A 27,712-nucleotide genomic window follows, 5' to 3' on the forward strand; every position below is an offset into this window, starting at 1 on the left:
CATACCTTGGCTTTGTTGCTTCCTAGGGCCTCGAAGGCACTGAAATCCATGAGACAGCTCAGCTAAATACCATCTTGGGTGTTTAAAATTAAAACAGGTTCCTCATTATTTCTGAGACCAGGAGTGGAATTTGGCAAATTAACCCTGTCAGTGCAAAGAACTGTTAAAAAATTTGAGACGCTATTTAGCAAAATTTCTACTGTGCTCTATCTGTTGAAGCCAGAGCATATCTGAGATGCTGGATCATAAAAGCCTTGCTTTGATTCTTGCAGCAGAACATTAAAAACCTGTAGATCAGCAAGTGTCATCTGAACCACAATACCTTTGCGACCCTTTTTTTTAGAGCAGGGGACAGAGCAGCAGTTTTCAAATAGTTACATGCATTGCTAGCAGTGCATCTGTAGCATAATACCAGAATGCAAATCTATTGTAATCACAGAGATTTGAAAGCATAGAGGTAGCTTGTGCAGCCTCAGTTGAATTTTAGATGAAGCATACTAGTGATACTACATTTGTGTGGTCTTATGGATGCTGAGATAGAGTGTCACTAGCCAACCATGTAGAATTTATTTGGATTTTTGAAGGGGTAGGTTCACCTTCAGCCTAGAAAATTTGTTTTAATCAAATGGAGTAAAGCAGAAAGTATGTAGAAAACAACATTTCAGGTCTTTAGGTTCAGTGTTCTTCCAGATAGTGTTTTCCTTGCTTTAGGGTGCAATTGTATTAATTCTTAATCTTTTCCCTTTCTTTAGGGTTCAGTTACCCTTCATATGGATACTCTGCTTTTGGAGGAATGCATTTCCACCCTGGCACAACAAAATCCAATGCTGGAATGAAACATGGTAACACTAAAAATGTCATCTTGCAACAGCTGAATTGAGTTTAACCTGTAGTGTCCTGCAGGTCTAGCTAAGCATGCTGGGGAGGGCTGTATTTTTTTCCCCCTGAGAATTGGTGTCTCTTCTACAACCTCTGGCAGCAGAGGGGTTTATATAGATTGTACTGCCCTGAGTCTCTTTTATTCTCTCCAGGTCTACCTTAAAAGGTCTCTGTGTGTTCCCCTTTACTGCTAACTCCTGAGAAGCAGTCACCAAAACCCCCACCACAAGCTTCTGTATTCAGTGTGTTTCAAGCAACAGCCCTTTTGCTTGATTGAACATGCTGATTACAGGTCACACAAGGACTAGACCAGAGAAAAGGTATCTTCCTGTGTTGCGACAGTCTGGTACGACACAGTAGCCCAGAGAAATCACAGTAAAGTTAATGGAAAAGATCAAGTTAATAATAAGGGCATTTTTAGCTTCTTAAAATAGGGAAGTCATTTCAGATTGACCTGTTGAATACTCTGGAGTTATTTCCAAAGTCTCAGGGATGAATTTGCTGTCATAAACCCAGAAGTAAATCTGAGTAATTCTGCTAGATTTCCTGGGAATACTTCAGACTTGCATTCTTGCACCATAAAAAGAGAGGTATGTTTGTTCTTATATATAAAAGTTTATCTTCAAAGCAGAGGCTGACAAAAACATAACATCACTTCAGAACCAGTGACATTGCTATGTCTGTTCCTTTATATTGGCATCTGGAGTGTTATGATTCATGATTGTTTAATGATAACACCTATGTGGAGGTAAATTTTTGGACTGGGTTCTTTAGGGTTTGGTTTTGGCTAGTTGAGCTTTATCACTTGCATAAAAAAGCAACAGTATTAGACATTAATGAAACTGATTTTTGTTTGAAGGTCTATCAAGTAGTACAGCTGAACAAGATGGGAAGAGCTCTGATAAACAATGTGACAAATGGGACACGAAACACGACGTGAAAGTGGAAGCTATGGAGAGGAATGAGTGCAGAACCTCTGGTGATAATGAGGAGGAGGGTGCTGCTTCTTCCTGTAAAACTGAATTAATTGAAGCGGATTGCAGGTGGCAGGGTAAGTGGACAAGTAAATGTATTTAAGGTAGGTCAAACTGCAGTATGGGCAAAGCTGCTGTTAAAGGCCTGGAAACTCCATAAAGGTCTGCTTGCTGTTTTCAAAATATGGTAATGCCTCCTAGAGGAAACAGGAGGGATTCCATTCCCCCAAATCGAAGGTTCCTCCCCTTACATCCTTCTGTAAGATAATCTTCCACCTTTGTACTGCCACTGGGCAACTGAGCTGCTGCTTGTCATGCAAGGAGAAGAGATAGTTTAGCCTGCCGGGCACGTTTAACACTGCTTTATAATAAACCTGTAAGAGGAACACTGAAAGCAGTGAAAGTACGTGGAATGTAATTCAGCAATTGACTTAGCTTTTGATATTTGATAGCTTTAATGGATGAGTAAATGAATGTTGGCTGATTGTTGCAGTAGTCCCTGCAATCCTACTGTTAAATTGCATGCAAAGTAGTGTTAAAGGTTTGAATTTAAAATGTAAATGTGTCTGTTCCCATGTGACAAATACACAGTAAAATAACACTGCTGTTGGGTAGCAGTCCTAATAGCTCAGACAAAAGAGGAGGAAGGCAAGAGTAGTCAGTAGAAGTGGTTTAGCAGCAGAGCTGTGAAATACAAGAAGACTACAAATCACCCTTTACCAAACAGTAAGACATCCTTTTCCTGGATTGTTTTTTAAAAGCATTGTTGAACACTTTTTTTAAAGAATTTGAGTAATCACTATTCTCATAGTAGTGGTAGGAATTGAGCAGAAAGGAGGGTTTTGTTCTTGGCTTTTACCAAGTGCAGGGTGATCTTAGACCACTTTCGTTGTTCCCTAGGTCAGAGTGGGCACGTGGTCTGGTGTGTATCAGCCCTGTGTGGCACTTGCTATTAACAGCACTAGAAACTGTGGCTTGGGAAGCCAAAGTCGCATAGTAGATGGGTTAGTTGTAAAAACCTCCAAGATGCAGCTTCTTGTGATGTGAGAAACAGATGGTGTTCCTGAGAAAAGCTGAAGAACTTGCTGTTTGCCATTCTGGTTGTGGTAAATCCCGTGACTGAGTCAGAGAGCAAATTCTTTTGCTGATATGTGAAGAAATAACAACGTCCACGTAGCAGTCACCAAGGAGGGGCGTGAATTGTTGACCTGGATTCCCAGTAATGAATACTGTAGGCAGGAAGTTGACTGTTTCTTTATCTATTAATAATGGCGTGAAACGAGGCAAGTTCAAGCTCCAGATTATATGAAGAATAGATATAGAAGAGGTTCCATGAAATAGCTACTGCAGGTTAGAACATTTGGGTATTAAACTAAAAGATGCTATCATGTGGTATTTTGAAGGATATCTTTCCTGTGTGCTTGATATGGGAAACCAGGGAGGTTCAGCATCCAGGTTTTTGGTCTTTGGAAATGTCTATAATGAGAAAAGACTGAACTGTTTAACACCCTTTACCCTGGGTAGGTATCCTCAACATAACATCCATTTAATGCTGTTATTTAGTTTAAGAGGTAAATAGCAAATGTAAATGTGTCAGCCTGGGCATATAGTATAGGACTCACAGTGATGTATTGGCTAGAACAGTAAGCTTCATGGATAGCTGAGTCAGTCTTTGCTTTACAGAAGTGCTGTATCCATGTTCATCAGGGATAGGCTTCTGACCCAGTCTAAATGCGTAGCTGGGAAGCCAGGGTGTTCTCACCCTACGTGTGCTTTAAATGACAAAGTCTGCTTTACTTGTTTGCTCTGAAACTGTAATTTCTAACCTTACAAGGTTTTATAGAAACATGAAACTTAAAAATACAGGCTGGTTTCAGATGATACTGCTTCCCAGAATGATGACTGTGGTTTGAAAGCTCATCTGTTTCATTTTCACTGGTTTCTTGCTGATACAGAACCACAAAGGTATTGACAGAGCAGCTAGAATGACTTTTTTCCACAAATAAGTTTATTTCCTCCCCTTTTTCCCTTTTGCTTCCCCACCATGATGAATTCTGCTTTTTGATTTCTCAATGCTTGCACATTTTATCAACCTGAAATCAGGATACTAAAAATACTAAGCACTGTAAATACTGGAATGTTTTAAACAGGTGAACAGACTCTCCCTGCTGCTGCTGTAAAGCAGGAGAGACTGCGTGATCTGAGTTGGAGAGGGGGCACAAAGCCCTGCATTTATCCCATAGCTTTTCAATGAGTTTTTGTGCAAAATCTGACAAGTCACTTGGGCGTCTTGTGCCTCAGTTTCCTCAAGTCTAAACTACTCAGAACTGCATGAGAGGTTCTTCCGAGTGCTGTACAGACAAGAGTCCTCAGATGTAGTCTGTATCTAAGCAAGTTCCTGCTCCTTTTGTCTCATTACACACGAGTGCAAATCAATGCAAGTAAGCCAGTGCCACTCAAACTAGTAGCTTCCAGGGACTGACTGTTCGCACAATTCCTGCTGCCTAAGTGCTCAGCATGCACCTAGTTTTTCTTCCAAGGGACTCATTCCCTCTGTCCTTACTTACCTCTCAGGAGTGATTGGCAACCTGTCTCAGTGGATCAGTGAATAATGCTTCATTCAAAGGTCTGCGCTTCGTATATCTTTTGTCAGCACAGAACCTATCAAAAGAGGGTGGTGTTGGAAGGAAGACAACCAAAATGATGAACACAAAACTTTGTGTTTCAGGTGGTCTGTTCCTGGAGAAGGCCATGCAGCTTGCCAAGCGCCACTGCAATGCTCTCTTTGATTATGCTGTAACTGGAGATGTGAAAATGCTGTTGGCTGTTCAGCGCCATCTCACTGTTGTCCAGGATGATAATGGAGACAAGTAAGTTGGCCAACACGTACTGGGCTGAAAGTCGTGTTTTGGGTGGCAGAATGGGATAGTCAATTTGTTCTGTCCCTCTTGGGTGCCAATCATGGATTGCACCATTGCTGTAATCAAATACTGTTCCTCTTTGTGCAGTTTGGGAGAGGTACAACTGCAGTTCAGGTGTTTTTGTTGCAGCTGCAGAATAGTCACTCACACCACAACGTTCATTGTTCCAGTGCCTGTCAGAAAGTAATCTGGATGTTGAGAGTGTGTTGAACACGTTGTGAGTTTGTTTGCCATTCTCTACTTAAAATCTTGACTGATCATGAAGTTCTGTGGTTGCATCATGATACACAGTTGATGGCATCCTCAGCTTTGTGCTGAAGGAGAGTGCCCCGCTTTTTATTGCAAGTGCTTAAGTCTTCATAGGAAGCTCTGAAGTTACAGATGCAGCAGGAGACTAGAAACAATAGCTGGAAGGTCCACGCTGCTTTTCTCCCACTGACACTAAGCTCTTCCCAGAGAACGATATTTTGTGCCTGCTTACACCTGTACTGTATTGTAGTCTTCCAAGAGATGCATGGGTGTTTGTGGCAGATTTGGCTGCTAATATTAGCTTATCAGTCCTTCAGTGTAGAAATCCATTTTGTTCCTCTACAGCTATGCGGATTCTGTGGGACTTAGAGCGTGAAATACACTGGGGAACTAATGATTAGTAGTTATTTAAAAGCAAATTCAGCAGAAGTGGCTTTGAACACATGCAAAGATAATTTCTTGAATAAGCAAGTGACATTATCACATCTTCATTTTTTAGCTGGCAGGCTTTGGACACACCCTGTGCAATCACTTATGCTTCCTTAAATTGTAGCATTATTACAGTAGAAGCCATCTAAGCCTTAAGGTGTCCAGCTAGATGGAAAATTATAAGTGACTGAGACCTGCTGTCCCACTGTACTCTGTGAGAAGCAGTACTTTCACTGCACTTTCAGTGAAAATAGGACTCAGATTACTGATAAAGGACTGCAAAATCAGAGATGGGTACTTTACTTTGCTTTCTAATTGGCAATCTAATGTCTGCTTTGAGGAAAGCAAGAATATGAATGCGGCAAGAGCTAGGAACAAAATCTGCTGGCACTTTGGACAATACAGCTTCTGTGTTTTACCGGAAGAAAGCAGGGGGTAGAGGAGTACTGAGCAAGTAGGACCTGCATTTAAATATCAGGAAGGTGCCCCTCAGATCTTGACTAGCAGAGCATTTCAACAAAGTCAAAATATTTTTCAGAGTGATGGTAAATAGCTGTTTTCTTCCTGAATCAAGTACCTGCAAGTATGTGACGTTCAAGCTTATGTCGTCTTTCTCCTGGGATGCATTTTAGTCTGTGAGCATGTTATACATCTAAAGTACTTTGCAGCTTATTAACAAAACAAAGTTTTGGTAACTGTCTTCCAGCTCTCTTGCAGGAGTTGTCTTACAAAAAAAAAAGTCAAAATTCATATATAGTTTTCCCTGTAATCATTAAAATTGTATAGCAAAAACTCTAAAGCCTTTAAAGAAATGAGCAGAATTGTTGACAGCAACATCTGTCGTCATAGTAATATGTAGGGAATGAAAATACCCTTAATGGGTATAGTGTTGTGTTTTATGGCTTTGAGACAAAACACATTTTTCTGTGATTAGTGTGTATTTGCAGTGGGCACTCAGTAACACTGGCTGTTACTTTATTTATACCAGTACCGCTGCTTTCCAGAAGCCTGACAGTATTGTGGCACTCTGCCTCCACAGTGGTGCTGAAATGAATTTTTTGACGTATGACTGTTTAAGAAATGGCATTAGTTGCCCTTTCATGGTCTAGTCACCATGTCTTTACAGCATCACATGTAGTGGGCAGGTAAAATTAAAGCAGTTGCTACAGGAAGGAGAACTAAAGATAGTAGAAGAGCAAATTTGTTTCTGAAGTCAGATTTGGAAATAAAGTGCCAGATGATAGAGAAATAATAAGAAGCCCCTAGCAGAGAGCAGAGGAACAGCTCTTTTACAGTAGCGGTGGGACTGCGTGAACAGCACAGGAGAGCTGAAGGAGGGAAAGCGCCATGGTTCTGCCTGTGGCAACATCCAGAACCAATAAAATAAACCTTTGAGGATGAGTTTGGTTTTAGAAATGGTATTTTTGTCCGTTTTTAAGATATCTTTTGGTTTTGAGTGCTCTGAGTCTCAATTTCAAAATTACTCTATGCCCCAAATGGCAACAAACTTACTTTCGTCTTTCTGATGAAAGTGTAGGTCTGAGTCTATTCAGGTATTTCTGAAGCAGCATAACAAACACACCGCGTGTCCTGTGATACTGTGTGTCAGCAGCAATATGCTAAACAGAAGAGTCCAGAAGTTGGTCAGCATCTCTTAAGGGAGAGCTTGGCCAGATTTCAAAACAAAGGCCATGACTTTGAAATGAAGTCTCAAGGGAACAAGACAAATCGAGCTCTGTTGGAGAGGGGTGATGGGACTCACAACCTGACATCTTCCTGAGGACGTTTTGCAAGTACGGCTGCTCTGGCTGGTGGTGAAGGACCTGGCTCTGGAGAAGAGCACCGGAAAGGCCGTTGCATTAACCCAGAAGTGGTGAAGTGCCTTGCTACGCAGAGTCACTCGTGTCCCAAAACAGGTTTTTCCTTTGGCGTGAGGTCTCTGGCCACTGCTGCAAATCCTGTGGCTGTTAGTCACTGGGCCCGAGTCCTTAGTCATTCTTCTGTTCAAAAACGAAGAAAAGAAAAACCCACAGATCTGGGGAAACCCCCAAGGGAAAATCTGCTTTGGTGGTAGAGAGGCCTGTGGAAATTCTGAAGGAAGGTTTTGACAGTAAGTGGTGTTCATGTGCTGCATAATTCAAAATGAAAAAAAAAAAACCAACACAAAAACCAGAACAGCAAAGAATCTGGGGATTTCAACAAGTTCTGAGACAATTATTTTGTGCTACAAAATCTGTATTTATTATGCTAGTAGTTAAGTTACGCTCAGGACCAGCAGCAGCCATCCTGAGTCTGCTTTTGTGTTTGAAGGGTTAAACGCAGTTACCTTCTGACTAGCTTTTTTTAATGTTGGGATTCTTTTTAGGTGCTGAAATTCAGTGCTGAAATCATGATCTCTAACAGTCAGGTGTTAATATCAGTTAGAATTCGATCAGACGTACAGTAAAACCATAAAATTTTTGTAATAAATTCGAAAATAGTGTGAATTTTTCATCTGTCTTTTGTTTGTTTCAGCGTCCTTCACTTAGCAATTATCCATCTTCGAAGTGAGCTGGTGAAAAACCTCTTGGAAGTGATGCCTGATTTGAATTATAATGACATCATTAACATGAGAAACGACCTTTATCAGGTGTGCAGTTGTGGTGGTATACAAGTGTTGTTGATTGTTCAGCCAGTAAAAAAGAAATTGCACAACTTACAGGCTGTCTTATTTTTCTTCTATTCTTTGGAATGAACCAGATCAGACTCATGCAAACAATTTTAGAAACACAATGACATACTGTAAGGTGGTGGAGGAGCATGAGCAGGTTTTCACTGCTTTAGTTCGTAACTCCCCTTGATGTTAATAGAAATGTCTCCATGGGTTAATCGTAGAACAGGCCAAAAATACAAAATTCTTCAGTTCATGTTTTCATTGCTTGGCTTCTCTGTTACTAAACCAGCAGTATGGATTACAGTGTGCCAACTCTGGGCTTTTCTGATCTTTCTAATATAGGGTAACTCAGGATCGTGAGGCAATTGCTGTGTCATCAGTTATCTATAGGCTTGTGGGAGCTGTAACAAACTGCCCTTCCTATAGCACAGATGGTATTTGTGCCCATCGCATGAGCACCAAGATTTCCCTTTCATGTCTAGAGTCACATTGTAGCAAAAAACCAACCCAAACCAAAACAACAAAGCAAACCATCTCCATGTCTTTTACCTAGTAGGAAAACAACTGCCAGCCACAATTCTGTCCCTTCAACTTCATGTATGACAGAGTCTGAGCTTTTTTAAGAAGAGCTGTCCAAACCTGCCCAGAAAAGAATCTGGTTTCAACTGTGTGGACCATTCAGTTGTCCCAAAGATTACCAGCTGGACGTTACACAGCAACACTTTGACATTTGTGTCATTTCTTTGGCCATGAATAGTAAAAGCAGGTTTTTATTCTACACTGATAGTCCCAGAGGGTTTATTTTGACTTTTTTGTTCTCCTTCACAGTTCAGTTTTATGTTCATGTAAAGCAAGTTTGAAATGTGGAGGCTGATGAAAGCAAGCAGAAGGTTCTGAATTGAAATCTGTGCCCTCTGTTTAACAGAAACAGGAAGCAAAGCTGTGCTCCACACAGGAAAAATCTCTTAACTACAGGACCTCTACAGCTATTCCTGCCTTCTACTTACACCTTAAGCCATGGTTGGAAGGGAATGTAGGCTCGGGCTGGAATTTTCTTTCTGTACGGATATTCTGAAAGCTGAACCTTACAGATTCAGTAATTGCAAATATGTTGACAAATGTATTGACAAGCTCAAGCTTATCAATGAAGAGCTGGAATTTGTCTTTATCTGTTTATCACCAGAGGACTACAAAAAAATGATACGGAGATGGAATCTTGTCTAATTTATAGATTATTTTAGTGTTGGAAATACGATTTCTCAAACCTTATTGGAATACTTACTGTTTAAATACATACATTCCTGAGTATGTTCTGCACAATGCTCCTCACTGGCAAGACTGTAATACTTGAAACCTCTTGGCCTGAGAGCCTCCCAGTGCAGCACAAAATGTAGCTTTGCACAAAATGCAGAACGTTCAGCTGCAGTCCCCTAGCTAGTCACTTGCTGCAGAAATGCGCAGTTGTTCTGTACTTCGACAAATGCACAGTAGAGCAGGATTTTCTTCTTTTCTGTACAGTCCATTTGAGGGCTAAGGCAATCCTAAGCCCATGGCTGCAAACCTCGTATTCAGGAGCAAAATTAGAGTATAGTTCAGTGCCAAATGCAGATTTGCGTTGGCCCTGGAAAGTGTACGTATTCCCTCTGTGGTGTGAACTTGGCTATGGGGCAGCTGGAAGCAGAGTTACAGTGTCTGGGGGGGGCACAGGGATTACCTCATTTCCAAGTCACTTGCACTGCAACGCTCAAATAGCCAGGTCAGTGCCCTGGCTTATAGAGCAGGCAACTTCTTTGTTCCTACCAAAGTCCAACTGCTGACAGTGGCAAGGCAGCTTTTATTTCCAGCAAGTAGAACCCCTGTTTGTGGTGTGCAGTAGGAAAAAAAAATGTACACATAAGCAAGCTTTTAACTTCCGTTTGCTTTGGAGTAGAGTAACGTCTCGCACTAGCAGCTTTTAGGGGTTTAAGAGATTTCTGTAGAAGCAACGTGGCTGTTGCTTTAGCTTCTCATGGGCTTGTTTCTGTCACTTCTAGACCCCCTTGCACCTGGCAGTAATCACAAAGCAGGCAGAGGTGGTGGAGGACTTGCTGAAAGCTGGAGCAGATGTCAGCCTTCTGGATCGCCATGGCAATTCTGTCTTACATTTAGCTGCTAGTGAAGGTGACGACAAGATTTTGAGTCTGCTCCTCAAGCATAAGAAGGTATCTCCAATGGTCGACCTTTCCAACGGTGAAGGTATGGAAAGATAAAGGCTGTATTTTACATTTACCTCCTGGACAAGCACACCTCAATTCCTGCCAACAGTGTTTCTACACAGGTAGATACAGACCTTGGAAATAGCATCTTTCCACATTTTGCATATGCTATCCTTGGCTTTTACAGGCCTGCAGTCGCAGATGAGAGAACACAGACATGCAGGTTTTCTGGTTATACAGGATATAAAAGATTGGTAACGGCCACGTAACACAGTATAGATTTGAATTTTTGTTACTGTATATTCTCTTTAGTCTCACAAAATTTCACTGTGTTCCTCCTGAGATATTAGGTATGCAACCACTCCTCTTTAAAAAAATCCCCCTAGAAGAAAACGTTTCCTCCTTGTCTCTAACGAGTGAAATCCCCTCAAAAATAATTTCTGGACCAGTATCAAGTTTCTTATCTGGTACTTCATGACCATACAGAATTAGACCCTATAAAATTACTACAAAGGCACAATTCTCCCATTTTTCAGTGGCACAGGTCATTTGAATGTAGTACTCCTGCTCTAGTAGATTGTAAAATGTCTTAACCTAAAAATGTGATTACGGGATTCAAAACCCTGTGTGAAGTTCCTCAGGGGTGGGGGAGTAGGGGTGGTGGTGGTTGGTTGGTTTGGGGTTGGTGTTTGCTTGTTTGTTCATTTTTGAAATACAAGGCTTTATTAATCTCTTTCTGAGCTGGTGCAGGTAATTGTGGGGTGATAGGGCAGTGTGACCTTACAGCGGGAGGATAATACTAAAATATACCTATTACTCCCCAGACTTCCTAGAAGAGCTGTTCAGTAGCAGATGGGGCCAGAGCAGGGTACCTACTTGTTTAGTACCAAGATGCAGATTTTCTTTTTAAGGTTATTCTCCTTTGAGGCAAAGGGATGCTTTAGTGACCTCTTCAGTTCCTGACCTCTGTTCCACCTTGTAATCTACTGATTTTTATTTTTTTCCCATGCATGGCTTTGATTTGCCATCAGTAACACAACTAGTTCCAATTTATGCACAAAGAACATTAACGGTGCCTTCTACTCAGATAACTACAACTCTCACTCATTTTTCAATTCTCATAGATGCAGCCAGTTCAAAATTCATTGACATTTCTGTATTTTCAAATATTAATGCACGTGATGGATGGGTTTTGTTTTGTGTAGGTCTCAGCGCAATTCACATGGTGGTGATGGCAAATAGCATGTCCTGCCTTAAGCAGCTGATTGCTGCCGGAGTTAATGTCAATGCTCAGGAACAAAAATCTGGACGAACTGCATTGCATTTAGCTGTTGAACAAGAGAACATCCCTTTGGCAGGCTGCCTTTTGCTTGAGGTAAGGGCAGAATTTCTTTCTCCCAGGTCTTTTCATGTTTAAAAACTTTTGAAAATCTTTAAGTGCTTCAGGGGAACAGAAGTTTTTTTCCTGTTTGACTTGATTACTTAAATCAGGATAATGGCAAAATTATTGCTGATGTTACTCATTATTACTTGTTCAGCACTGCTGGAAACCTTTTTCCTGATTTGAGGGATTTAGAGTTTGTGACCCTGACCTGACTGCATATGCCATGTTATTGTGGCAGCCCATGAAACTACTCATGAACAACTTAAATGACTTAATCTGTGTGAGTGGAATGCGTATACAGACGCGCATAGAGAGATAGTTACGTATATCTATAAATATTTGTCTTGTCTCTTTAACACCTTGATCCTAGTGTGCTGAATTCTGCACACCCACAGCTGGCCGCAGTAGCTTTCCTTGGTATCCGTGCCACCAGCCACCAGCCCTACCGGCTCTCCCGCAGCGCAGCAGGAAGGCAGGTTTCTGTGCACACCAGTTCAGGCTCCAAACGCCGCAGGCAATCAGATGGCAGAACTACACGGGCCGCAAAGCGGCTTTTATCTACCTGACCTTTGGGTTTACGCACCATGCCTCCCGCTGTAACACTGGAGCACACAGCCACCATCTGTTCCTGCATGCAGACAGTTGTAGTTACTTTCTAATTCCTTCTCTTCAGACAGTGATTAGAGAGAGTTTTAATGGAAACAGGCATGGAGTGGTGCACATTTGCACCGTAGCAGTGTTTACGCTGACATGAGTCTCTGTGGCTGTATTGTGTAGATGAGTAGCACTTTTCTTTTTGTTGTTCAATAAAAACGTAGGGTGACGCAGATGTGGACAGCACTACATACGATGGGACAACTCCTCTTCACATAGCAGCTGGAAGGGGCTCTACAAAATTGGCAGCTGTTCTCAAAGCAGCAGGTATGAAAATAGGTATTTGCTGGAGATTTTTCTTTCGTAGTGACAATTCAGGTTAGAAGGCTGCAAGCAGAAAAGGATGTGCCAGTGAACTTGTTTAATAAGGTGAAGAAATCCGATGTTAGAAGCATGAAGGTTTGTTTCTCCTCAGCAAAGCCCTGCTTTCAGGTGCTGTAGTACTCTTCAGCACCATCTAACGGCTAAAAAACCAAATTATGTTCGTCAAGAAAAAAATCTTCAGCAGCCTTGGAAGTTTTTGGAGTGTTTCTTTTGTAGTCTTACAGCTGAACAAGCAAGAAAAGACCTTGTTACATAGTTGGGACGAGTGTTGAAATGCTTTAAAAAAAAAAAAGTCACTGAAACATAAGCTTCTTGCTGTCTCCTATTTTATATCACTGTGAGTTAGTTTTGAACATTTATCAGAACATTTTCTCAATTGTATTTAGACCTGATTTTTCTCCTTTAAAACAGAAATCCAAGCTTCCCCTTGCTTCATCTTTTAATAATATCCACATTTTCTCTGACACTATAAATAGAGGTACTGCATTGTTGCTTCATCACATACATGCTATGCTCTAGGTCAGCCAAGAATGGGACTGGAAGTCAGTGGATGCAATCATAGCTCGCTTTTTGGGCCCTAACACTCTGCTTGTCATTTTTCCCCTCTATCATGAGAGTATAATTAAAAGGAGATGTGACAGCATTTAACTTTAGTTGATAAAGTTATTTGCTGACTTAATATAAAATGTGATTCAGCTCAAGTAGCTAAATGAGCAGATTTACCTTTCAGAACTGAGAACACATATTTCAAATATTGTTGAAAAGCAACTTGAAGCCTTTTCTTGGGAACTTATCTGCACACTTTTTTCCAGGTGCAAATCCTCATGTTGAGAACTTTGAGCCATTGTTTGATCTAGACGATGTGAAAGATGATGATGATGAAGGGATTGTGCCTGGAACGACACCACTGGATATGGCAGCCAACTGTGAGGTTTGTGGTCTGTTTTTTTGCTTTTGCTTTTTTAATAATAAATGATAGTTCAGCGCTCTCAGCCAACTCCTTTCACTACAGCCACAATTATTTCAGTGGTGACAAGCTACTAATTTGCTATCAAAAATTAAACTAATTCAGCTACAGCCCCCACCCCGTGAAACAGCATTGGAAGAAAGTTCCACTTTAGTAAACTACTCCTGCTGAACAGGAGCAGGCATTTCTTGAAATAGTTGCACTACAGTCTTCAATACGGAGAAGTATTTAGCTGGCTGGGCACCTTGTGTTTGAAGGGCCGTGTTCAGAGACACTCTCTAGCGGGTTTCCCTGCTGCGTGTTCTTCAGAATTGCAGACCGCATGCATAGGGAAAACACACTCTTGTGTCCTACCCAGACAGTGATTAGGCTGCATGGCCAGTGCTTTAGTAGCCAGTTACGTGCAGTTGGTTTGGTGTAAGGTACACAAGTCAGCACCTCTCATCACGTGGAGCTGGGGAGTGGTACTAGCCTTAGGTGAAAATCTAACCCAGGCTCTTGTTTTAAATTACTAGTTGCAGGCAGGCAGAAACTAACTCCTCACTTAGTACCACTTACTGCAGACTTCCTCTGTGTCTTGAAAACAGTTGCCAGATGACATAGCTAAAGGGCAAGGGAGATTAACTTCTCAAGATCTGTCCCTCAAGCTTTGCACAGGTCTTCTACAGATCTTTAGTCATACAGACAAAAAATCCCTGGGACAGAAAAAATTGCTCATTTACAGATGGAATGAGGCCTTTATACAATACTACTGAGACTTGTCAAGATTAACGGATACTAACAAGGTTTCTGCTAAATACTAACTTTAATGTATTCTCTTAGGTGTATGACATATTAAAGGGCAAACCCTACGAGTCAGCAGTGGCTTCAGAGGACTTACTGACACAAGGTAACATCAATAAAGAAGACTTGACAATATCCCTCTAGTAACTTGAGTACTGAAAGTGTGCTTGCAGAAAGCAGTGCCCTGCATAGCTTGTAACTGAAATGGGGAGGGAGGAGAAGTACCCTCCCACCCACTCATTCACAGAACGAACGTGATTCTCTTAAGAGGCAGGGCACAAAGGAGTACATTTTCAGTATTACAGTAAACACTGGGATTGATGGACACTAAAATACTGTTTAATTTGGCTTTGGTTTTGCTTATACAACTTGCGCAGCAGTTCATTTCTAAATAATAAACTAACATATTTCTCTGTTTCCCAGGACATTTGAGAGATCTGAATGAAAGTTCCAAGATGCAGCTTTACAAACTATTGGAATTGCCCGATCCAAACAGAAACTGGTCCACTCTAGCACAGAAACTGGGTCTTGGCATACTTAATAATGCCTTCAGGTTGAGCCCTTCCCCATCGAAAACTCTGCTAGATAACTATGAGGTAATGTGGCTGTAACAAGTTCCGAAGAACACTCAGACATGTAGAGGATGTTGTCCTCCTGCACAGTGAGACAGTACAGCCCTTCGGTTTTAGCCAGCCTGTGTGATGTCTTCTGGTGTCTTCTCTCTTAGGTTTCTGGTGGTACAGTTCAAGAGTTGATCACTGCTTTGAGACAGATGGATCACACAGAAGCCATTGAAATAATTCAGAAAGCACTATCCATCCCACAAAGCCCATCTCACCTGGAGGACAATACAGCAAAAGCTCTTCAGTCATCATCACCACCCACATTTACAAAGGGAGAGACAGGTAAAATGGACAGCAAAACATCAAAACCTTTATTTAAAATGTTTTTTCAATTCTTCCCCTCCCCTGCTCCTACCTTGGACTGCTAATAGATTGCATAGCTTCTTCCACACTATGCCTGAGCTGCTTACCTGCTTCATAAATACTTCACTGCAGCACAACTTTTTCATCATAGACATTTGCTAGGCCTAGAAGAGAGGGGAATGCATTATGGTATTGATTATACTGCCTCCCTTTTCTAAAACCAGACATCTGCCACTGAGGGTGACTCCTTGGATGTACTGGGGATGAGTTTCAAAAGATAACCTAGGCAGTGCCCTCCCAGGCTGTACAAAGTGCCATTACCTTTTGCCATTTCTTTTCCCTCTCATATCTTGCTAAACAAAAACGTTTTGTGTTTGTGAACTATTCTGTAAGACCTTGATACTAGATTTCTCCTTCCACAATGTGTGGCACTCTGAAATGGCCCAGTGCTCTGTAGGCCGAGAAGCTGGGGATGGTTTAGGTTACAAGGGACCTCCAGCAGTCATGCTGTCCACCTCAGACCAGGGGCAATATAACGTTACATGAGGTTGCCCATGTTAAGTTGAGTTTTGAGCATATTCAGCAGCAGAGGTCCTATGGGGGTTTTGGGAAGGGAACTTTACTCACAGAAAAACAGAGGTGGTGAGGAGGCAGTAAATCATCAGGGATGTCCAGTCACTGCCTGGCCGTAGGGTGCTGCCAGCACCCTAATGTGGAAATTTACACCCTATATGAAAATACCATAGATAGATCTGGAAAGAAATACCACAGAAACTCCATCCTGGTCTAACATGGCCAGTTTACTCTCTGTAACAGCTGAACAGTCACAGCTAGCCAAATGTGTGCTTGTACACATATTGCCTCTTTAGATTAGATTAATCTTGAAGGGCAAGAGGGGTTCTGCTGCTTCGCAGCATGGATGGACTGCATCCAGTCATTTATTTTAAGATAGTTATTTAGAAAAATAATACTGAACTCTAATATGCTGACCACTGTTCCTAGTCACACTGAGTTCACATCACACCTTTAACTCGGATACGGTTCTCTTGCAGTCATGCACTCCTTTTGTGGCTCTTGCACAGATGACAGCTGCTGCTGACTTCTTCATATTTCAGGCTCACCTACTAGATGAAAATTGAGGATTTTTCTCAAAAAGAAATGTGTAAGTGAAATAACACAAGAAAGTTTTAGGAGACTCACCCTGGAGCAAATACTTGCACAGAGACTATGACTCTGAGAACCAGAGAACCTTTTGCCCGGCTACTACCACACTCGGGCCGAGTCCTGACTAGTGCAGTGACAGCATCAGTGTTAGCAGCCCACCAGGCTTCTCCATCGCATCCAGGCTCCAACTGCAGTCAGTCTCTGCCAGCCGTGCATCAGATCACATGCTTTAGTCAACTGAAAACATCCAGCGCAGCTTTTCCTGTTACAATATCTAAAGTTAAGGTTATTTTCTTATAGAAGAGCTTTAACCCTATATTGGTTTTCATTCCTGAGGCTTTTCTGAAAGCAACATTACTGAATATATTTCCCTTTTCTTTCTCCCCCAGACGAGCTTTATAATAGCAAATTTCAAGACAACGAAAGCATGTGTGACAGTGGCGTGGAGACCTCCTTCCGCAAACTGAGCTTCACTTATTCAGACTCTCTGAACAGCAAGTCATCAGTAACACTGAGCAAAATGATCCTGGGCTGCGGACATGAAAGTTCAGTGCAAAGCAATTATATAGCCAACTAGTAATATTCAGTTAGCAATATGCAGTTACAGGAACAAATATGACTTTTAAAATTACATCGATGTTATCCTGGCCAGAGGGAAGTGAATTCACAAACAGAAGCGCGCTGGAGGAACCACCTACAAACCTGACCCAATGGCAACTTCAGCATGCGGCTCCTTAGCCATTGCTTCCTTCTTCAAGTACATTTAATTTTATTAATTTACAAGCCATATAAAGTAACCAGGGCTCTACTACCGCATTAATACACAGGACTGGACACCGTGAATGACTGACTGACTGGGCCTTTCTGGTTTATGAGGATTTTCTTTTATAGATGAAAATCACTCCTTGTAAATGCGTAATACCAACTCACTTAACAAAAAGAGGTAAGGCGCACAGAGCAATCAAAGGATACAGTTTCTAGCTGCTCTCTTCATAATTCTTGCAGCACAGTTGCATGAAAAAGTTCATAAAATAGCTGGCAAAGAAAAATCATTACTTTAATCACAACTTGGAGAGAAAAGAGAATCCTAAAAAAAAAAGAATCTTTTATATTTCCAATACTGTATTTAAACTTAACTTTGGTGCCTCTTATTCAAAAACTTTTTCAAGTCTGGCATTTTCCTATCTGTAAATAGTTTTTTTTTATATCTGTTCCTTTAAAAAAAAAGTGCTTTTTAAATGCTTATTTTTATTTTACTTTTATAATAAAAACCTAAAATTAAGTATCTTGTCTACACTTGTTGTAATTTTTACATATCTTTCAAGTAGAGTTATTGAAGATTTATCATTTCAGTTTTAGGCACTGATACAAGATCATACAGATTTCCAAGTACTAAAATAAATAAAGGGTTGCAAGCCACCTATCTTAAAGCTGAAGTATCTTTCATGGTGAGAGACCAGGAGCATCAATACTGCTGAGCAGCTGTGCTTTGGAACTAAAGCCTCTGAGTCATGGTCTCTTTTAGTTCTTGTAATTACAGCAGCAGAGGAGCATTTCCACTGAAGCCAACTATTTAAGTGTCTCAGCAAAACCTTGATGAGACAGTGCTTCTTTGGGCTATCTAGAAACTCCGCTAATAACTGTGTTCCTGAGCAGTATTTCTGCTTGTTTCATGTTAATTCTGAGACGGTGAGTGTAACTGTTGGCCCTACTAAGAATGCAGAACAGTCACCAGATTTCATGATGAAAAAGTAGAGACCAGGGTGGTACCACACTCACTCACTTGCACCCAGTTTTCTTGGCACAAAGACGGAGACTGACAGTGGTGGCCTTGGCTCAGCTCAGTCTTCGGTAACCCAAGTGTCACTCCTGAGAAAATGAATCAAGGTAAACCTTAAGAATTGTTACGTTTAGAGTGGTAGTTGTAATGAATTAAACCATGAGTAATGAAAAAAAGCTTGTGAAATAATTTTATAGCCAGCTGAATTACTGAGTATGTTAATTACTTCCAGAGAAACAACACGCATAATAGTTGGAAATGCCATTCGTTCAGTTACTGTATGTAACCTACACATGCAGTGTCGAAGGCATATGGGTATTTGTTCAATTACTGTACTTGTTCAGTGTTCTTTTTGCGTTCCAGCTGCAAGAGAAACAGGCAAAGGTTCTCATATTCTGGAGGTGGAGGAGCTTTTTGAGCCCCAGCACAGCTGTTGTCCAAGTCTAACACCTGCTGCTGCCACAGAATTTCCAACACAACTCGGGGGGGCTGGCAGAGACTTTTTGTTGAGGTTTCTACAGTCCTGCAGGGTCACCAGGGCATCCTGGCTGTTGATTCTTACCTTTTAGTCTTATTTCTGACCAGTTCTGCTTTTAAACCGCCAGAAGACATCTGAGGCCGTACTTCATGACCAAATGCTGCATAATAGCTATTCATCAGGTTAGTGAACAGCAGGACATCTCCCCTAGTCCCTGTGTATTCAAGTGCTTTAAATGGCAGTCTGGCAGCTTCTTTCCTTGCAGCATTTCAGTTTCAGTCTATTTAACAAAAGAGGCTTTGGTCCTTTTTTCCCCTCCCTCTTTGTTTAGAAATAGAAAAATACTAATTTAAAAGTAGTCTCATTAATTCAAACAGAAACACTAAATTTTTACAGTTGAGTCACATAATAGGACAACTTTTTGCATCTGCATTAATCCTTAGCATCTTAAGTATATGTTGCAGGCACGTGAGACAGTTTGTCGAAACTAGGCAAGAGTAGGAGGTAAAACACACTGGCTAGTGTAGGACACACTACAGAAAGCGGCAAAACATCTATCTAGTAGGAGACATTTGTGTCTTCTGGTATAGTTCTCATTTGGCAGAGCAAACCTGTTGGAGAGCCTGGTGTTCACCTTAAGCAGCTCAATTAAAAGAAAATGCTGAAACGCACAGCTTTACTCTTTCTGCTTTACATTTCTTCTTACTAGTAGGTGGCCATCCCATACAGGGCATGCTGATTGTTGTGCTGATGGCACCTGGGAGAAGGTCAGGCTCCCAGCAGGTATGAGGAAGAAGGCAGCATACAGAGGAACCAGGCTTAGCAAGAGGAAAGTCTAAGTGATGCAGACAAGTCTTAACAGAAACATTTAAAGCAGGTGTATTCTTCCTAACAGGTAACTGTCAAGATAGTTATATTTATGTGCCTCATCATCGTATCTGCTTACATCAGATTTATCCTTGCACCTCCTTGCCCAGAAAGGAAGTGCTATTCCTGTTTCACAAGTGTGATGGAATAAACAACAAAAATAGTCCTGCAGGAACCCAGTAATTCACTGCCTGAGATCTCCTGCCTACACTTGGCTTACAGAGAGAAACTCATTTAACTGCTAAAGGGAGGGTAGTAATGGTGTAACTCAAGTCTTCTGTCTTCACGTTCTGCACAGTAAGTTAGCATGTGGGCCTCGCTACACCTGGTAGCACAGGGTGGTGTTCTCATTCTATTCATATTACCTTTGAGGAAACAAAACTGAGAAGGGTGGTATTTGGTAAATTCTCAAAAGTCAGGAATAATTTGGGGTTTTTTAAGATACATGCATGAACAGCAAGAATGGAGTTTCTGGAGTTGCATTTTCTCCATTAGAAGTTTTAAGAAAACTTCCCCACAAGGCTGTCAAGCTCTTATTTGTTCAGAGCAGGGCATCTCTGCGCTGCGGCTGGATGAACAGAAGTACTGACTAAGACCGTGCCACAGTGAGCTCTTCCAGTGCACCGCATCGTACTGCAGGAAGCGTATTTCCATTAGCAATTAAAACACTAAGGCTGGAGGTATGGTCAAAAAGCATCAACCAACAACCTCAAACTGATCCTTAAAAGCTGATTTCATGGGTTTGCCCTTCTGAATGCTAGTCGCACTTCCTGTTGCTTTCACAGTGACTGCACAGATTTACCTGAAAACACCTGCAATATTCAAATGGATCAGTATTAAAGTAAGAAACGTTATCTAATTAAGTTTTGGGGTTTTTTCCCCTGCTTTGGACACCCTCAGTCAAGCTTAGTATTAAATTTTAATTACAGTAAGGATTGAAATCTGAAATAACTCTGAACTTAATCTGCACTTGCAGTAATTGGAACTTGCTACCTCACTTTGCTACTGAACTGCAGCAATAAACACGAGAAACTTGTGGAATGCAGCAAAAGTTGTGACAACAGAACACAACAGGGGTACTACATTTGATGTAAAAAGCATTATTCAGAAAATTAAACTGCCCTTGATTTCAGATTGGCTGCCACAGCTGCAAGTTTCTGGTGTCGTCTTGGGATGTATTTACAAACTTGGAAATCGATGTGTTAGTGGAAAGTTCTAGGCAGCATTCTGAGATCTCACAGAATCATAGAATGGTTTGGGTTGGAAGGGACCTTCAAGATCATTTTGTGGACTGCAGGAAGGATAAGAATCTTACCTGCTGTCGTGGTTTAACCCCAGCTGCTAATTAAATACCATTCAGCGGCTCGCTTACTCCTCCTTCACCTGGAGGGATGGGGAGGAGAGTTGGAAAGGGATGTAAAACTTGAATGTTCAGATAAGAGCAATTTAATAATTGAAATGGATAAAAATGAAAGAACAGTTATAATGAAAAGAGGAAGAGAAAGAATAAAATCCAGAGGGAAAAGAAGAAAGAAACACATGGTGCACAATGCAACTGCTCACCACCCCCTGACCAGTGCCCAGCCAGTCCCCGAGCAACGATCTGCCCGCCCCGGGCAACCCCCCAGGTATATATATACCAGGCATGACATCCCATGGTATGGATTACCCCTTTGGCTAGTTTGGGTCAGCGGCCCTGGCTGTGCCCCCTCCCAGTTCCTTGAGCCCCTCCAGCCTTTTCACTAGCCAGGCCTGAGGAACTGAAAAGTCTCACAGCAAAGCCAAAACACAGCACTGTACTAGCTCCTAATAGGATAATTAACTCCATCCCAGCTGAAACCAGGACACCTACACATGGTGGTGTATGAAGTGTCTTTTCTCCCTTTTCTGGGCAAGTGGAATGCTGTTTTTCCTACATTTAAGGAAAAAGGGCAACTCCGTTCCCTCCACCCAAGTGACAGGAACGGTGGTGCCGGTAAGTTAGTCAGGATGCAATGGTCAGTACTCACCCACCATCCACAGCTTTTGGCTCTTCTGGAGCACACAATCATGTCATACAATAGAGCTGTTCTAGAGTAACGGCCAAAGGCACAGTCTGAACCTTTGCTGGCTTCAAAAGATTCCTACAGCTACAAGCAAAAGACAGAACAAGTTAATTACCTAGGAGTTGCTTTTCTGTATTCAGGGTTATGAAGCAGCGTGATGCCCTGCTTAGAGCAAGACTGTAGCAGATACATTATTCAAAGCCTGCAGAGGTTTCCCCATGGACTTATTTAAAAGCAACTGCTACAGAAATTTTTCAGCCATCCATTTGCCCTTGCTATTTTCTCAATACCAAAGAGCACTAGCAGATCAGTGGACTTTATTACACACTGCATGGGAAAACACTCATGACTCACTTAACATCAGTTAACCTGGGGCCTGCAGCAGTGCTTGCCAACATTTCAGCTGAGTCGGCGCACACATGTGCTCATGTGGGAGTAGCATCATGCTGTCTGGGCTAGCTAATACAATGAAGTTTGCCAGAAAGACAGGAGAATGACTAACGCCTCACTTCTCTTTCAGATGTGCAACCACCTCATCATCTTATCTTCAGCATCCCAGGCAAGAAACTCTACATTTGGCTCCAGTACAAACCAAAGTCTGTGGCCAGAGCACTTCCAAATGGGTAGCAGATGGCTAGATACACAAGCCACATCACTGCCCTAAACACTGGGCCTGCTGCTTCATAGAAGCTCCTCTGCTACCCTTGGCTCCTCAGCAGTGATCAGGCTGGGCAAACTATCTACAGCTTCCTACCATCTTACCAGTACCATGGAACAACTCATAACAAGAGATTGTTTTCCACTCTCTTTCACAGCAAACCGCCGGAGGGCTGGCTTACACCAACTGTCTCGCTCCTTCACAGTTTTTCGGGAAGTGAGCTGAAGCTTCAGTCCTGGTATAGCACATGCTGGTTGGTAAGACAGAATCACAGGACCAGCATGCCAGAGTACTACTATCTAGCTTATTTACAAAGGCAAAGGAGGACTGCTGCACCACTCAAAGAGAGAGAAGCTGCAATGCTGGCAAAAGCCTGGCCATCAAAACATTTGCAAAGAGGTATCGGAGGCCAGCATTTAAGGTTTTGGTATTTCACCACCACAAAAAAGGATTGAAACTTTCAGCTCCTGCATCTGACAACAGCATGATTCCCCACCAGGCCACCAGCTTGACAGACCACTTTCATTCTTATTTAGAGCTCCTGTTCTGGGTTACCAGCTCCCCACTGGGCCGTAGGGCCTGGATCGATCCACAGGCCACTGGTTCTAATACTCAAGGGTAATGTCCCTTCAGCCACAGCTATTCCCCTTGACAGAGTCAACCAGGTCCTCAGCCAGCCACAAAGTAAAAAGGCTATGCAAAGAAAGAGCAATCCCGAACCACTTTGCACTCAAAGCCCACCAAGAAATCTCAACATCAACTTCCAAAAGCAGACCCCCAAGAACAGGTCCTGGCAAGCAACCACACTCTCCACCTCTCTCCTGACTAGTCTTCAGCGTGGTGTTCCCCTCCACGCTGCAGCATGTTTCCTTCACTGTAGTGGCCTAGACCAAAGACAACTCTGTTTTTGTTACAACGCACAGTAATAATCGAAACGGACATTTACAGGTCTTTACTAACTCCACTTCCTACACTTAGATGGCCTTTCCTCACTGCTGGCAGGGACACTGTATATAAGGTTCTGTATATTTCACTTAAGTTCTTTTGGTTTTCCACCCTAATTAAACTAAACTGGGGCTATCATTTTGCTGTCTTTTAACGTCTGACTGGAAAGCAGAGTTATGTAAACCCAATACTTTGACTGGAACATGTCCTTAAACATTCAAACCACAAGCTCCTGGATGACTCAACTTACCCTTCAGAGGGTAAGAAAACTGCAATTCTGACAGCTGTAAAGGCTGGCCTGTAAGCTACAACACTGAACTGCCCTTCACTGAGACTAAGAAACTCCCTGGCCTGTTCCTCTGCACCTGACACTGCTACAGGTTAGTAAAGTGGTCTCTGCTACCCATCTCCAAAACCAAAACTAACAGAAGTAAAAGTACCGAAGAAAGACATGCCTCCAAGGCAGAAAAATTGTCCAGGCCCCAAGATATGCAAACAACAGGTTAACAATAAAGACTGGGAAAGGCACTTACTTAGAGAGGAACTCTAGATACATACACATGCTTCTTTCCTGGAAAAGATGTAGTAGAACTTGGAAAAGCTTCCAAGGAAGTGTTCCAGTAAACTGGAGCAAAATAAGTCTTCGTTGTGCAGCAGAAAGTAGCAAAGAAGTGCCCTCTAAAGCTCAGAATGGTCTCTGCAAGTCCCGACTGGGTTCAGAGCCAAATCCCTGCCATAGACCAGTTTTAGGACAATAAATTAGCCAATGCCATACATCGTTCTTCCAAAACCCGCTCTCAGATTCTGCTCTGGAAAGGCATTTGTCGTTGGCTCCTGCTAAGGGGAACTCTGCTGCTTCTGCCATTTGTGGAGAATAGCCCAGAGGGAGCCCAGAAGCAAAGGCCACCAGCACAAGCAAACCCAGTGATCCCTTGAACAAAACACGGAAATGCTGCACCCTTAAAGAATACTGATGAGGCCGGTTCCCCTCTACTGTTGCCACCAATAATATGACACTGAGGACAAGCACCACAACACTTACCAAATGCTTCCCCTAACGCTCCTGCTGCTGATCCCTAGTCAGATACAACTGGCAATGCAACAGATGGCTCCAGATGGATGTGTTGATAGGAGTGATAGATACTGTGACGATCCCTTCACCCTTGCATTCCTACCTTTGACCTGATCTGACACAAAGAAAGAACGACGTAACCAAGTGTAGCACAGCATGCAGTGGCAGAAGTACCAAGGGGAAATGGTTAACCAAAGTACATGTTACAACCACTGCTGCACGAGGGAGAAAAGAAACCAGCATCTATAAATACGTACCTACTACACCACCAGGAAACCAAAAGAAATTATTAAGGATATTAAAACAATAGAAGTGAACCTCCTCCATTAAATTCTATTTTGAACTCAAGTATTTGGCTTAAGCAGTTGCTCATCTTTCGTAACAGCGCCTAGTGCTGAATTAAAGCTTTCCAGTGAGAAAGAATGGACCCACTCTTTAGGGAGCTTTTGAGCTTCAAAAATAACAGACAATTAAAAAATTGTCTGAACCTTTTTATGCCAATCAGATAACTGTAGAAAGCAATGCTCTTCTGCGTATCAGTGCTAACAGGCATTAGTTGCATAGCCACTTCAATTACTGATCATGTACCACGTGATTTCTTTCATGATTTTGCTTGTGACAGGCTAAACAAGGTCACACATCGAAATTCATGGTTTATAGCTTCTAGCAATCCAAAAGCTCTTTTCTACACCTCTGAAACTTCATTCATATTCTGGGATGCACTACACAAATACCACTGACCTTCAGATAGTCCTCTTGATTGTAACAAATAATTCTGTAAAAGTTTTATTTATTTAACACTATTAAGTGTCATTTTGTAATTCTAGCTAGATGTTGCTGGAAGAGATTTTTCTACATCGATGTAAGAGAAAAACATCAACCAGCCTGCCCTTTTCCTAATACGCTGCAGCAATATTTATTAATCATTACTTATTCCATATTTTCTCCCCATTTTTTCACCCTTACCTTATACTGGCTACTGCTACTTTGATTCCAGGACACTGAAAAAACTGAAGGATTTTTCTTGTATTGTCAGCCCAGGATGCCTCTTGGATAACTTTTAAATTCCTTTATTGATGTCTGCATTTTCTGTCAAGCTCTATTCATGACTGTAATTTTCCCTATTTATTTTGCATAACCTATAAATATTGGCACATACAAATACATCTTTTGCTTTCATGTTTTCTTTCAACTAGGACAAGTTTTGAATCAGAAAAGCCCTCCTATGCAACTACAGTTAGTTGTTTTGGTGACCTAATAATGTATTTGTAAGCATTTTCCATTTATCATTTCCTTTTCATCTTTAAGTTTTTCCTCTTACTCAGGAGTATGTCAGTTTTGGTTAACACCCAATTCAAAAAAGCACGAGAAATCACTGAGCGATCAGTCAATAGGCTCGTCTCTTTGCCCATTAAATTTATGATCACTGCAAGAAAACAACTCCCAGTTCCAGGTTCTCTAACTGACCAATTGAGCACACAGCTGCTCGCCACACACACGCTCCAGCTGCACCACCAGCCAGCATCACCCACTTCGCACTTTTATGATGAAGATGGACATCACCCATAGAGCTTGTTCAAACACTTTCTATTCCAAAGTGCTGATACTGCTACGTGCTTTGCAAGAAAATTAATACTTGCTTGGACTGTGAGAGGAGCCTTGTGGAACGCCAGCAAGATTCCATCCGCATTTCAAACCACATCTGACAGACAAGCCCAATGTTTAATGACCTGCCCACAGCATGGCTCGGTGGCCTGGATTTCCCAACAGCCAAGCACTCAGGCTTTCAGCTCCACAGGATACCGCAGCCCCCCATGCTGAAAAAAGCTTATTTTCTTTGTCTCAAATGCCAAAATGAGACATTTCTATGGGAAACAAACATTTTAAAAACAAATTACTCAGAAACAGAATAGAAGGTGAAGCACTATTCCTTTGTACAGACTAAGGAGTCCAGTGTGCCACCACTATATCATGAGTCAACACAGTCTTCTACAGGGAACCCACACACAATTATGCAAAAGTTAAGATGTTGAGTTTCTCCTTTGTTGGGAAGAGAGGAGGGTCAGCATGGAGCACAGGGCCACTCATGAGGAATGCCAGGAGGGAACAGAATGGCTGTGCAGCGATGTCTGAGAACAGCAGCTCCTGTTCTGTATCTACTACAGAAAAAGCAGTCAGTTGTAATTCTGTGGTCCTCTCACATGACTTTTTCTTCTCTGTGCTGCCTCTTTCTTCTTTGCACCTTTGGTCAACTCTTTCCCTCATTCCTTTTCCCACAGCCAGGCATATCTCATAGTATGCCACATGATACAGGATCCCACGCAGCAGCGAAAGGTTTGTGACTGAACCTGGGAATAGTCAAAGCTAGATGCAGAGGTTATTGCTTATGTTGCATGAAAAGAGAGAAGAAAATCTCGTACTCAATTCCCCTTTCGGAAGGGGGAACAGATCCGCCTGATGTCTGAGTAGACAGCGCAGGTTTCATGTCTATTTGGAAGCCTACCTTGCAGGAGGCAGGCAGGACACCTGACAGAGTGACAGCCACAGATCTGAAAGGGTAGGAGATTAGTGCGTGCCCAATTTGGGTGCAGCTAGATCAAACAACTCCAAGTTGGGGCTTATCTGTGGAGGTGGTCCCAGCTTCACTCTCTGCCCTTCCCCCTTGCCCCCAGCATACCTTGCTGTTACCGTAAGATGAATTTCCACTGACGGCATAGTGAATCTGGAAAAAATACCGATTTTTACAGCCATAGTCTGGATACACATATTTGTGTTGCCTCTTAAGTTGGATTCAGAGCTCCAATCTCACGTGAATTGGAGAACTCAGACTAGCTCTCTTACACTGACTGACTCTTCCCATTTTATACATGGGATATATTTTTCCTGTTAGCTGAGAAAGCCTCATTTTCAATACACCACATATATTATATGCAAGCTTTGCTGTTGGTATCTTTACATTGAATCAGCAGTTAAAATTCACACATGACAGGAACAGACAATATGTGGTCCAGTCAGCTCAAATTTTACATCACTTCAGCTGTAGTAAAATTCTTCTAATTTTTTTCCTCTTCCCGTTTCACTCCTTGTCTAGAAGGAAATGAAGTGTCCTCAGACAACGTCCACCAGAGAGGTCAAGGTTAGTGACTTTTCTAGTTCTTCAACACTGGTAGGTTCCCAAGGATAAAACACAACCACTTTCTTCTTTTCAGTCATGAGGAAGCCATTATCACTAAATCTGCCTTTTATACTCCCTACATCCAGGGAAACAAAAGGAGCAATTGCAGTGGTCTGAAGAACAAATATATAAATGTCATCTCGTTGGGATACAGAGGCCTGGAAGAGAGAGAGATAAATAAATAAATAAG

General features: G+C 42.0%; 2 protein-coding genes across 5 annotated transcripts in view; one reads left to right on the forward strand and one right to left on the reverse strand.

The window, feature by feature from the left end:
- NFKB1 (nuclear factor kappa B subunit 1) overlaps positions 1 to 17,357 on the forward strand; it is a 59,598-nt gene extending 42,241 nt beyond the window's left edge. The window contains exons 13-24 of one of the 2 annotated variants that reach the window (XM_037380168.1): positions 753 to 842; positions 1,739 to 1,930; positions 4,582 to 4,723; positions 7,967 to 8,081; positions 10,139 to 10,340; positions 11,506 to 11,675; positions 12,503 to 12,605; positions 13,475 to 13,593; positions 14,452 to 14,518; positions 14,836 to 15,008; positions 15,140 to 15,319; positions 16,894 to 17,357. In XM_037380168.1, coding sequence (XP_037236065.1) covers positions 753 to 842; positions 1,739 to 1,930; positions 4,582 to 4,723; positions 7,967 to 8,081; positions 10,139 to 10,340; positions 11,506 to 11,675; positions 12,503 to 12,605; positions 13,475 to 13,593; positions 14,452 to 14,518; positions 14,836 to 15,008; positions 15,140 to 15,319; positions 16,894 to 17,079 — 1,739 coding nt within the window. In that variant the 3' untranslated portion in view covers positions 17,080 to 17,357. Of the gene's footprint in view, positions 1 to 752; positions 843 to 1,738; positions 1,931 to 4,581; positions 4,724 to 7,966; positions 8,082 to 10,138; positions 10,341 to 11,505; positions 11,676 to 12,502; positions 12,606 to 13,474; positions 13,594 to 14,451; positions 14,519 to 14,835; positions 15,009 to 15,139; positions 15,320 to 16,891 lie in introns of both variants that reach the window. The other variant, XM_037380177.1, reaches the window with a different exon arrangement.
- Positions 17,358 to 17,473: 116 nt separating this feature from the next.
- MANBA (mannosidase beta) overlaps positions 17,474 to 27,712 on the reverse strand; it is a 67,074-nt gene continuing 56,835 nt past the window's right edge. For 2 of the 3 annotated variants that reach the window (XM_037380212.1, XM_037380203.1), the window contains one exon: positions 26,051 to 27,680. In XM_037380212.1, coding sequence (XP_037236109.1) covers positions 27,456 to 27,680 — 225 coding nt within the window. In that variant the 3' untranslated portion in view covers positions 26,051 to 27,455. Of the gene's footprint in view, positions 17,538 to 18,285; positions 18,372 to 20,942; positions 21,005 to 21,636; positions 27,681 to 27,712 lie in introns of those variants that run through there. The other variant, XM_037380193.1, reaches the window with a different exon arrangement.

This window comes from Falco rusticolus, chromosome 1 (assembly GCF_015220075.1).
Source record: "Falco rusticolus isolate bFalRus1 chromosome 1, bFalRus1.pri, whole genome shotgun sequence".
NCBI lineage: Eukaryota > Metazoa > Chordata > Aves > Falconiformes > Falconidae > Falco > Falco rusticolus.